Raw genomic sequence first — 12,873 nt, 5'->3', positions numbered from 1 at the left:
CCCACTCCTTATATACTATGAATTTATGTCCCTGAGGTGAAAGTAATGTATAAATAAATCCCCACTCTGCTTCCTGCCTTATAACCTGTTTGGCTTCTGCAGAGAAGGGAATAGAGCTTCACGTTGATATCAGTAATAATAGTAACCACATTATATGTTTAAAAATGGACGGACATTTTCTTTGCCCTTGGATCCGAGTGATTCGGCTGGCTGGCAAGGCCACCGGGGCTTAATAATCCTCTTCTATTCATCCATTATCTTCCATTCTCCTATCACCATGCCCAGCCCACCTCCATCATAAGGTTTATTTCTTTTGGTGTCACAGTCAGTGTCTTAGGAAATAGGAAATCATTTAAATTTTAAAAAGAAAATGGCAAAGGCAAAAAAGACTTTGGATAACGTCCTATCGTGTAAAATCAACCCATTAGAAATGTTTTATTTTACGAACTCCCCATTCACACACACACATAGCTTACTGGCTCAGATTTTATGGTGGGCAGAATGTTGAGTTTGTTCATTTGAGCAAAATTAATTGGTATTCTTTCATTCTTTTGTACGAGTCCAATTTTCGGATTACTTTATTTTCATATTGAGATCAATTCTTATTGTCTGAAAACTCTCCTTCATGCTTCTTTTATTTATTTAAAAAAAATTGCTTGATGTGCTTATTTTTTACAGCAGTAAAACAGAAAAATAACGTCTCAGTTTTTCTCAACAGCAATATTCATTTAGATAGATTTATTGATATAATATTGACATTTGAAATTAATATTCACCAGGCTTTGAAAACAACAGATACCATTTATACCGTGTTGGCAAAACTCATCTATGTTGACTGATGGTGACTTTTAGTCACATATTACCCTTTTGGGGGTGGAATTTATTATTTGAAGAGGGTCTGTTGTCTTTGAAAAGAGGACTTGGCATACTAATCAACATAATACAATAAAAGCTAGACGCATCTGAATCAACAAAAGAAGCATTAAAGATATCTGTTTCATAAGGCTTAAAGAAATGAAAATGCTTATAATCTCACAAGATCTTCCACACAGATCTGCATCAAGAGTCCCTCGGCTCGTCATGGCAAGAGTATGACACAGAAGTTTCACAACACATAACTTTGTTTGTTTGTAGAGTGATTTTTTCCCCTCTTCCATCACTGAAGTTTTTAAGTCAATAAATATCATCATGGTTGAGTTTTCTGGTCCATAAGAATAGAACTATAATACAAAGAGTTTTGGTGCGCTGCAGAGCTCAAAGAGAGCTATTGTTGATGCTAATTCAAAAATCAGGATTTTGTTTGGCAATGATGCTTCCTGGTTCTTTTCCTTCTTTAGTTCACTGAAAAGTCCATGACTGTTGCCCATTTTGGTCCATTTTATTTCTGCCTCTTCTTAAACCATATTGTATCCAAAATGTCCAATATGTTCAAAGAAACGTCTGGTTCCAAATATGGTTTTCCTGGAAACACACGACTATCGTGTCACCTGAAACAAAAGAGAGAGAGAGAGACAAGTTAGGTTGTGATTTGAGAGTTGGGGTTTCTAATTTACTTAGTTTTTGGAGTTGAAGTTTAGCTCTGCAGCTTCTTGTTGGCAGAATACTTTTGTTCCATCTTTCCAACAACTTCATGTCAGAATCACAGAAAATTAAAACTCTGAATCCAATTTTGTTCCCCAAGTTTCCAAGTTTGTTTTTTTCCTTCTTGTTGTTGTGTTATTTGTGTTTTTTATTTAATTTAATTTGTTACCGTATTTTTCGCACTATACAGGATTACAAGGCGCAATATCAATGAACAGGTCTGCTTTCATACTTAAGGTGCACCAGATTATAAGGCGCATTAAACAAAACAATCAGATAAGTCAAACTTTATTCAACTCATTCACAATTACCACATAAAACCAATTTGAGGTCAGTAAGCACAACCAGAATTAATACATAAGGTGCACTAGATTATAAGGTTTACTGGTGATTTTTGCGAAAATTAAAGGATTTTAAGTGTGCCTTATAATCTGAAAAATATGGTATTTGTTTAAGGTCCAGTACACATTAAAAAAAAACTTAACTGAACTAGATGTATCCATAAGGGCCACTTTTCATGTGCAACCCCACATAAGTTAATGGCAAAACACATAAAAAAGGAATAATGTAAAACTAAATTTGCAAACAAAAGTTAACACACATGCACAAGTATGATCACACAAGTACATTGAAATAAAAATTGAAAATAAGAGAGTTAAGGGAAACTAAACACATGCACAGGTTATTAGTGATAGGTTTTGGTATTGTTTATATAAAAGATGTGAGGGCTGTGATCAAACCTTGTGTTTTTTTGTAACATTGAGCAACTTGATATTTATAATTATAATAATCTTCGCTTCATTTCTGGACTAATGCTCAGGGTTAGGTTGACAGAGTATAATGTACAACTAGAAGCTGCTCAGAGTTTAAAAAATGGATTCTTTATGCTGCACCGGAGCATAACGTTCTAATTGGCTTCCCTGTGAAGCTTTCTGCAGGTTCAGAATATTCTTAAAAGTCAACCATTTGCATAGTTTTAGCAGAAACGAGACCCGATTATGAGACAACTTTAGGATGCATCTGAAATTTGCCAATGCACTTGTGATTTAATTGCACTGACTCTCTAAAGAAACCTTATCCATCTTTTGAACTGCTATGACATCTCAGCTAGAGCACAAAGCAGCAGTGTCTGGTGAAATCCATGGGTATATACAATGTGTATTCTTTGAAATCCTCAACATTTACTCAGCACACTAGCTGTTTTATTTGGGCTGCATAAAATAAATCATGAAAGGTGGTCATGCTGTGGGATAACTTTATTCTCGAAGCATTAGCTGCTCCTTTGTTTTCTTGTTAGGTATATACTTTGTTTGAAACAAAGATATCCTTAGCAGTCTCCAGCATACTGTCTGTTACAAACCAATAACCTCATAATGTTATACAGATACCATCAGATTTACATACACTTACTCGTTCACTTATACATGCGCTGTTATTTAGCATTGTAGGAATTTAAGCACGATATCAGTTTCTGTCAAAAGTACAATGTGTTCAAGGTGTGCACAGACTCAGATGTTTCATGTTTTTCAGACATCTGTATATAGTAAAAGCCAGTAGATAAGACACCTATAATAATTTCATTGTGTTTCATGCAAAAACAATATTGTTATTTGGAATGACATACTGTTAGCAGGCATTTTGACAAATGCTTTTTTGAAATAAAAAAAATGCATGTTTTACTCTTATTTTGAAATTGTATATAAATTATTTTCAGTGTTGCCTTGAGATATAGAAGCTTAAAGCATACCCCCCCCCCCCCCCCCCCACACACACACACACACAGGTAGAACAGGTGGTCTTGTGTGAATATATGCAATGTTTGAGGGATTTCACCAGTTGAATCAGCATGACATTACCACAAGCAATCAGTATTCTGAGTAATACATTTCTAAAAATTCAATGTGTGTGTATGTGTGTGTGCGTTGTTTACAGCAGCAGCTGATGACACTGTGCTCGCTGTTTGGGGAGCCACAATTTAATTTTCACTTCCATGTGACAATCCTTGGGCTTCATGGTGTGACAGAGGATATGGAAATGAGTCAGCCGCCTAACAGTGGTAGAATCAAGTTGTAGTAAAAGAAATTATGAACACGGCAAATTTTGTGATACTGGGGATCAGATTGTTGAAGCAGCTATTGTTTTGTTAGTTTTTATTAATATCATGCATTTCTTGATCTTTATAGTATTATAACATATTTTCTAACCTTGAAGCCAAAGGGCTGCCTGATGGTTCCCCTTTGTGTTAGTTTAAACTGTGAAATGAACGTTTTTTTCTTTGTTTTGTTTTTTTTATAGGAACTTCAGTGTTAACAGCTGAAGATAGACAGATCAGAGCATGTTTGTAACTTTAGAGTTTTAAATAGGGGTTTCAAGAAAAATAACATTGAATAAATAAATAAAAATAAATGAATACAATTTTTAAAAATAATTAAAAAAATAATAGGAAATCACCGCATAGTGTTCGCTTGCAGTGGTGCTGAGAGGTACGGGCGAGTAAACACAAAGAAGAATTTAAGCAAAAGGTTGGGGTTTAAATCTTAAAGTGCTTCTGGATTAAATGGCTCAACTGCACGCTTAAAGCCCAAATGACAAAGAAACAAAACCCTTGTCTTTGTAAATGTGATATTTGTGATGATATATATAAAAAGGCTAATTACCTTTGAATGGCCAAGGATGGGTGAACTATTTATGTTGAACTCTCTTTAAGAATTTGTGCAGGTTTGGTATGAACTGTACTTATAACTCAGCAACCATTTAATGGACTAAATAAACCAATAATGAGTCCTTAAAAACATTGTATTTCATATTTTTTGAATAATAGAGTTTTAACAAGTGCAAGTCATATTTTTATCACCTATTGAAAATAAATCTCTCTTGGACACCTATCCATCTTTGATTTCAACACAGTCTCTACAAGCTTCATAGCACCTGTCAAATGGGAAGGATGTGTGGTTCTTTTGCCCTCTGTCCTTTGATTGATAGAAAGTGAACAGCAGGAGAACCTGGTGTCATAATTCTTGACTTTACCAGCAGGACTATAAAACCAGGTACTCCAAGAAAATATATGGAAACAGGCTTTTGCAGTGGTGGAGCATTAGGATGCTAAGAACAGATTTATTGATGCAAGATCATGATAAGGTAAAACCATAACTTAATGTTTTTTTTAATTATATAATGCCCAACTACACACAAAATAAATTATCTACTGCATAAATATTGTATTTTAAAAAACAGAACACTTTGTTGGTATGGTAACGATTTGTCTGGGGATGCAACCAGTTTACCGTTAAAAATGTGTGTGTATATATATATATATATATATATATATATATATATATATATATTTATATAGCCGTATATATATATAAGACCCTTTTTGCTTTTAACATGTTTTTCTGCAACTTTGACAAGCAAGTATTATTCAAACTAGTACCTGATAGATAGCTTCTTGAAGGGCCACATACATTTGCATGTTTACATTTTTTTGTGTTTGTTTTGCTCGACATCAGGTTTTGAGATTACATCTACTGGAATATGAGGCTCTCTCACAGAAGGAGCCGCTGCTCCAGCAGTACACTGGAGGCCCATGAGCTTCTTACTCAGACAGCCCTTCTGTTCATTTCCCAGAAGGAAGTTAAGTGTCCGGGAAGTTCGAGTACAGAGCCCTCTAGCAAATACTAGCCATCCCTTGCTGACTCTCTGTGGGAGGCAGTCAGGCCATGAGCATGGAGTGACCCCCGCTGACTCTAATCAATAAAAGAGTCAAGGTTCTTACAGGTTCTACTAGCCACCTGGACCCCTGCTCATCTGTGCCTCTGTTTCTGCTTTCCCGTGGCTGTAAGAGAGGGCATGAATTATTAACCTGGCTAAAATAAAAAGTGCTGCTTCATCCAGGCCTCCTGTAGCCATGAATAATGGAAGTAGCAGCTCAACTACAGGCATTTGGTCAAAGAGTGGACTATGATGGATGGGAAAGGGTCTAGTCTCTTGTCCCCCCCATCCCCTCACCTATCATCCGCTTCCAGTCTAGCAAACCCTGGATCCCAAAACAACTTGAAATTTCTTGGCAGATTGGACTAAGACAAAGGATATTGCACAAATAAATGCATTTTTAATTACTATATAAATTAATTTGACACTGTGATATTGTGTATTCATCCCTATATTTTATTCTGTTACCGTTAAAATCGGACAAAGTATTAGACTGCATTGATTTATTAAGCACAGATATATTTTTTAGGTAAATTTAACTTTCTAAGAAGTGACAAAGTTTATCAGTTCAGAATAGCAAGGTTGAAAAACAGATTTTTTTTTTTTGCCTTTTAAATATAGTTTTCATACTTTAGCTTTGTGGATTTATTGCATTCTGCTTAGAGTTGCATTTGGACCTAAAGCATTCGACCCGGCCTGGCCCTAGCCCATAGGCATTTTGTCCGAGCCCGACCCGACACATTAACTGTAACTTAGGGCCCGAACCTGAAAAAAAAAAAACACATTTGTTTAAAATTAATCTTTTACTGCTTAATTTTTAAGCAAATCTGTTTGGCATGATAGTTTTAAAAATGCATTTCAAAGAAAGGAAGATATAATAATTTTTGTTTATTAACAAGTCACCAAATGGATATAATAATAAAATAATAACAATAACTTTTATTTATAACACACATTACATTCACAACAGATCTCAAAGTGATAATATTAACATACAAAACAAATAGCTTAAAAATCAGCTCTAAAGATAGGCTATGATACAGATGAACACAAAAAAAAAAATTGAGCAAAATTATTTGGAAAAATGTAGAACAAGGCTATTTTAATTGAACAAGCTGCTCGCTTTGACTTATAAATCAGGTGCTGGTACTTCCTTCACCGCAGATAAGAACAGGGTGTTGAGCGGGATGCACGCAGCTGATGATCCGGTGATCCATCCAGCTGGTCAACGGGTGTGCACGGCTGATGATCCGGTTGTCCATCTGAAGCTTAATGGGACTTTTTTTTTAACCACTTCCAACCAGCCGGTCAGACCTGAGTGTGCACATAACATCAGCAAGTTCCACTGTTCTGACTTTGTAGAGTGAGTTCTCCCATTTTTAGCTTTTATTAATACTTTCCAACTGCATTATGTCGCTTGTGATAAGAGCAAAAGGTGGGCGGGGCCATATGCGCAATTGTTGCGCAATGCACCAGTGCCACTCTCTCTTTTCACAGTCTGATTAACTTTTGCACTCTATTTCATTTCTTTCCTCATCAGTAAACTTACTGCCTCCTCCTCTACAAGTAGATTAACACAGTTTTATATTGTGCATTCTTATTTAGTTTTCTTTGTGCTGTATGATTCGTAAAACCGCATCAAGAGACCGACCTGGCCAACACATCAAGCACATAATTTTGGCCCGATCTGGCCAGAATTTCGGGTCGGGTCGGGCTAAGTTTAGAAATCGCAACTCTAATTCTGTTTGAGAACTGTTTCACCAAAATGTCCTACTCTACTTCAATTCCTGACATTCTGACCTTCGTGACTCAACAAAATCAACAGGTTGAGTAAAAACAATAAAGCATCAACTTCAACAAACTGAAGCTAAAGCTGAATGGATAGTTGCAATTTGTTAATGCAAGTCAACCAGATCAAAACACACTTTTCCTTCAACTATTTTACACTACCCTATTAATAAATCTGGGGTCAAACTTTCTAAGTGCTTTTAATATAGGCCATGACATTGTAGGTATTTTGTTTGTACCATTTAGTAAATTGTGCAAATCATTAACACTGAGTTAGATGTTTTAAGAGTTGTGATTTTTTTTTTACTAACCTGTCAGAATAAATATAATTTGTAAATTCAACATACCTTAGTTGTCTTAACTTTGTTCCCTGTACTGCAGCTCCATCCTTTGAGATCTGGCAGAACTTTACATTCTTCTCCATCCATGCAGGGATGCATTTGGCACCACCACTTCTGCGCAACTATTGAAGCTGAGAGGAAAGCACAAGATGAGAGAGCACAAAAAACAGCACACTGAAAGCAACTAACAATATGCTGTTAAAAAATAATAAAAAATTTAAAAAAGCAAAGCTCTGTTCTGCATTAGTTTGAGGAATAAAATAGACCTTTTGGACTGCATTTGACACAGTGATTGAATAGAGCATCTTGATCTATGGCAACCAAGGATGTCTGTCAGTCCTATTTGTTTTCAGGGCTGAATTACAAAGATTGGGTCAATGTCTAAATGGTGAATGTTGAAGGCAGGTGTGTTGAGTGAGGGAATGGTGGTTGTATGAACTGTAGGAGGAGTGAGGAGACATGCAGTCAAGGCCTTAAGCTGTTTTTGAAGAAGCCTACAGGGGAGAAACACTTTCTCATGACATTTCTAAAGTGAGGAGAAAACTGTCAAAACCTAACACTTTTCAGTGCCGTTACTGAAAACAGGAGATGAGGATCGATTCACCTGTAACCGAGGACATTGCTGACATGATATCATATGACCTAACCATGTGTCTGCTCTGCTGAACATGTCTGATGTCACTCAAAGAGCCTTGGCGAATGAACTGGAAGGTGATTTTGAGGTGGGTGAAGACTCACACAACAGAAAAATCCCCAAAACATCTGTATTTTTTCTTCTTTCATAAAATAAAACCTCAATACACAAACAGCAGGTGAAATAAGCACACTGACAGGTATGGCAGTTTCACATTATGTCACACATTTTGAATCTGAAGTCGATTTTCAAGTCATTACCAAACTATAATGAGAAGTCTGGCATACCGTCTACACAAGATGGAGCTGCTCTCGTTGTTCCCGCCACCTGTCCAGGGAAGCAGGAGCATTTGACAGTCTGGGATCTCTCTTCGATTTTGTTCTTGTTGCAGCATCGGTGTGCGGCAATTACCTCGCAGGTTCCTGCTTTCACATGAACTGGAAGCAAAAACACAGACAATGGTTTGAAAGAATGTGACAGCCTTTAGTAACACTTTCTGAAGGTTTCCCAACACTGTGACACACAGTAACTATGAATAACAAGATTCCAAAACTCTGTGGTTTGTCTCTCATGGTTTGTTTTGTACAAATTCAAGTTTGTATTTTATTTAAAAAAAAAATAAATAAAAAAAAAATAAAAAATAAATAAAAAAAATAAAAAAAATATTTATATATATATATATATATATACACAGTATATATAAAGTGGTATGGTATGGTATGGTAAACTTTTGAAGAAGTAAACCATTAGTTCTTCCAGTTCCACTGTAAAAGTTTCGAGGCACTCACTGCAAAATATAAATCAAACATAAAGAGATCTTCCTATGCAATATCAAATGGTGTAGTTTAAAAGTCTAATATTTTGCCCCATTTTTTTTTCTTTTGGCTGCTCCTTTGCTCATGGGTCACCACAGTGAAATAACTGGAAAGAATTGTTTTTATGCCAGATGCCCTTCCAGACGCAACCACAGACCACCGAGCTACCACAGCTGTCTGTGTGGAGCAGAGAGCTATCCTCTAGGGCACCTTGGGGAGCAGATGGTGGGGTTAAGGGACTTGCTCAAGGACCCAAAGTGGGGCAAATGAGGGTGGAGGCAGGTGGGAGTGTTTCACCCTTCCCACTCATATTTTGATGTTGTTAGGGGAGATGAACTGTCGATCTTCAAATGGCAGGCTCGCCTTATCTAACCTCTGCACCACCACTTCCCCATTAATGTGAAATTCAAAAATAAATAAATATCCCAGTGACAATCTCCAGCCCAGCTCCTACTGGGGGACCCCAATGAGTTCCCAAGCTAGAGGAAAAACAGAATCCCTGCAGTGAGTTTAGGGAATATGCTTAGTAGAACGTGCCCGGAAAACCTCCAAAAAGAGCCATCCTAATGAGATGTCTGGATTACTTCAAATGACTCCCCCCAACTAACGGAGATCGTCACCCTATCTTTAGGGCTGAGCTCGGCCACCTTAATTGAAGCTCATTTCAGTCATACCTCAATCCTACCTTATGACTATAGGTAAGGGTAGGAATTTAGATAAACCAGTAAATATGAGAGTTTTGCCTTTCAGCTCAACTCTTTCTTCAACACAAGTGACCAAAACAACACCGTCATTGCTGAGGACAAAGCTCTGAACCATCTATCCATGTCCACCTCCATCTGACCATCACTCATGAACAAGATACTCAGACACTTAAACTGCTCCATCCACACCAACCACCCCAGAGCGCACTGAAGATTATGGTCCAAAGACACCAATGGAACCACATCAACAGCATAAAGCAGAGATGAGATCCAGAGGTTCCAAAACCAAACACCCTCCTCTTCATGACTGGCCCTTGATATCTTGCCCATGAACACCAAAAACAGGATCCAACAATAACCATTAATATGCGAAAAATATTGCGCATTTTGTTTCTTACTTTTTTTTTGTAACAATCTTCAATACTTGGCATTGGTTACACTTGAGTGATAATCTCTAAACTCGGGGTGGGAAACAAACACATACTCTCCCTAAAAATGTACCTCTCATAATGAATCTCTAACATTCTGCTTCCTTTTATTTTGAACATCCAATCACAACAGCAGTTTAAAATCCAGGACACCCCCCATGTGGAGGAACCCTGCTTTAAACCACAGTGCAACCTTGTCTGTTCATATATCCTTGACCAACATATTAAATCCACAAATTCTACACTCGCAACAAAAGACAAAAAGAGAAGGTTACAGTGTGGTTTTGTCTGTCTAACCCATGTGGATACATTGAGAAACTAATTCATCATTAGAAAGTCAATCATAACAGAAAAAACTGATTTCTACTATTTATTCATTGCTTAAAACACTGACAATCTTGAGCAAGTGTGTGTTTAAACATAAAAAAACAATGCCTAAGAGGGTGGGGGGAAATAAATAAGCAAAAGTTTTGACATTGCTTTCAGTTAATCCTTAATTATGCGTGTAAAGATTTTCAATTTGGAACTTGACTTGAAAATAGATTGCAGCGAGCTTCCATCTTCCCATTAGCTGCCAATCCAGAAATCTCATCTACAACATTAAAAACATTTTGCTCTCAATCAATAAGGTGCTATTCACATTCCCACTGAAGGCAAGACAACAATTGCCGACTGAGTGCTTTTCAATGAGCAGTAACTTACTGATGCAAAAACGGGTCAGGCTTTGTGCTCTTGATCTGATTATCTTTAAAGGCACCAGCCCGCCCCTTTGTCAAAGTTACTTTCAAAAGTTGGTAAAGCTCCAAGAGAATATTCAAACTTTGTTTAAGAGACACGTGCACATGGACAAAAAGGCAATTACAAGAAGTGCAATGGATGATAATATTTGATCGCTGTGTGCAGAAAGTGCTTCCAGATTTTAGGATGAAAGTCTTACAAATCTCCAATAAAGATAGTTCACACTGAATTCATGATGAAATTAAAGGTGAAGCATTCCTTAAAGGGATCTTTTTTTTTTTTTTGCGTGATGCTTTTAGTGCTAGAGTTTTAAACTTAAATGTAAATTAAATTAATTTCATGCTGAGAAGCACAGTTGTTTAGGTTTTGGACAAAACTTTGAAATCACACACACTATTTGATAGCACTTCAAAAATTAGATGAGGATTAATTTTAGTTACTATCAAACCAAATACACCTCAAAATTTTCTAAATCGACTGAGTAATAGTAATTTCCAGATGGAAAGGTCAATTACCTGTCGTACCCATCTTTAATTAGATTGACTTCAAAAGTTGGTCAGGTATAGATGTACATCCAGTGACTCCTTTTGAAAAGTCCTATTAAAAATCCTTCCTGTGGTTCATGAGATATTTTGCTAACAGACAGATTGGTTGATGCAAACGGTAAACACAAAAGTTTATGCAAAAATACTGTGCAGTGCATTGCTCGTAAATCATGTGTTGGTGATAATGCTCAGTCTGTTCGACCAAATCCACCCATTCATCCATGATCTTGTACCCGATTCTTCCTTTTCGGGTCACGGTAGATTGTTGCATTCTGACCCAAAACTTCCGACCTGACACAGCCCCAGCCCGTAGCCATCATTTCCAAACCCCACCCGACCCGACAAATCAACAGTAATTACAGGTCCGAACCCAAAAAAACTGACATTTTTTTATTAAGCTCTGATTGCTTATATAGTTATTAACGGTCAGCAGATGCACGTGGCTGAGAAAAGGGGCAGAAAATTGGAGCCGAGGGGGTGTTTGTCCTTTCATGGCCACCAAAGTGCATTAAATCCCTGCTTCTGCTGCATTATTCCGACATGGACCCTGCTCTGACATGTCTGCTTAGGGATCTCACCTGTTTGGGTCATCGGCCACACGCGTCCGCTGAGTGCAGCAGCTGAATGAACGTCCATTTGGGTGATGGATCGCTTCCTGGCAGTATAGTCCCATCTGAAGCTTAACTGAACTCTTTTTTTTTTAATACCTCTTTCAAGGCCGGTCAGCACGCGGTCAAATGACCGTGTGTGGTTGGTGATTGTATGGCAAGCCACGTTGCCATATAATTGGATCGTCTACCGTGCGCGTCTGCTGATGCAATCAAAAGCCTGACACCGACCCGGCCCGCCCATCCAGCACATTATTATGGCCCGACCTAGCGCAAATTTGGGTCGAACTTTGGGCCCGGTTTAGAAAGGACAGCTCTAGGTCACGGGGATCACTGGTGCTCATATCCAGCAGTCACTGTGCGAGAGGCAGGGGACACCCTGGACAGGTCTTAAGTCCTCCAGACCAAATTAAAGCTCAGATTCTCTAAAAAAAATACATTTACGTTTTTAAGGTTAGCTGACTTGGGTATACATCTTAATTTAGTTTGAATTAGTGAATTGTAAAACCAGAGATCGTTTTTTGTGAAAGTATCTTAAAACCAAACCATTGTGTCATGGGTTACTTTGCTAACAGTAGACACACACACACACAGTCACAATATACCCTTTGCACCTTTGGCAACAAGTGACAGAAAACAAAAATAAAATAAAAAAACCAGCATCGTGTTGCAGTTTCAATTCTATCAGATCTAGTTTTATTGACTTGAATGACATCGTACGTCATGGAGTTTTTTTGTTTTTTGCTGCTTGTACACCAACTGTGTGTGACATATGAAGCAGGAGGGAAAGCTCCCACCCTGTGTGTCAGGTTTGGGTGTTGGAAGTGGCTGTTCGGGGCTGCACGAATGGATAAAACTGCTGATTAAAACTGAGGCTGTTGGCCAAGGTCAGTGACTCTGAGTGTGGACTCAGAACCACCACGCAGTGTGGAGAGAAGGAGATGTCAGAGGGCAAGGTGTGGAGCTCAGCCCCGTGTGCC

General features: G+C 37.8%; 1 protein-coding gene across 1 annotated transcript in view; it reads right to left on the bottom strand.

Annotated features, from left to right (window-relative positions):
- Window positions 1-708: 708 nt before the first annotated feature.
- The window catches only part of tafa3a (TAFA chemokine like family member 3a), a 125,678-nt gene continuing 113,513 nt past the window's right edge, over window positions 709-12,873 (bottom strand). Inside the window, exons 3-5 of the mRNA XM_037678838.1 lie at window positions 8,343-8,492; window positions 7,428-7,552; window positions 709-1,487 (exon numbers count right to left, since the gene is read on the bottom strand). Coding sequence (XP_037534766.1) covers window positions 1,476-1,487; window positions 7,428-7,552; window positions 8,343-8,492 — 287 coding nt within the window. The 3' untranslated portion in view covers window positions 709-1,475. The remainder of the gene's footprint in view (window positions 1,488-7,427; window positions 7,553-8,342; window positions 8,493-12,873) is intronic.

This window comes from Nematolebias whitei, chromosome 7, assembly GCF_014905685.2.
Source record: "Nematolebias whitei isolate Nwh7 chromosome 7, NemWhi1, whole genome shotgun sequence".
Taxonomy (NCBI): domain Eukaryota; kingdom Metazoa; phylum Chordata; class Actinopteri; order Cyprinodontiformes; family Rivulidae; genus Nematolebias; species Nematolebias whitei.
This window is presented reverse-complemented; position numbering and strand designations above follow the sequence as displayed.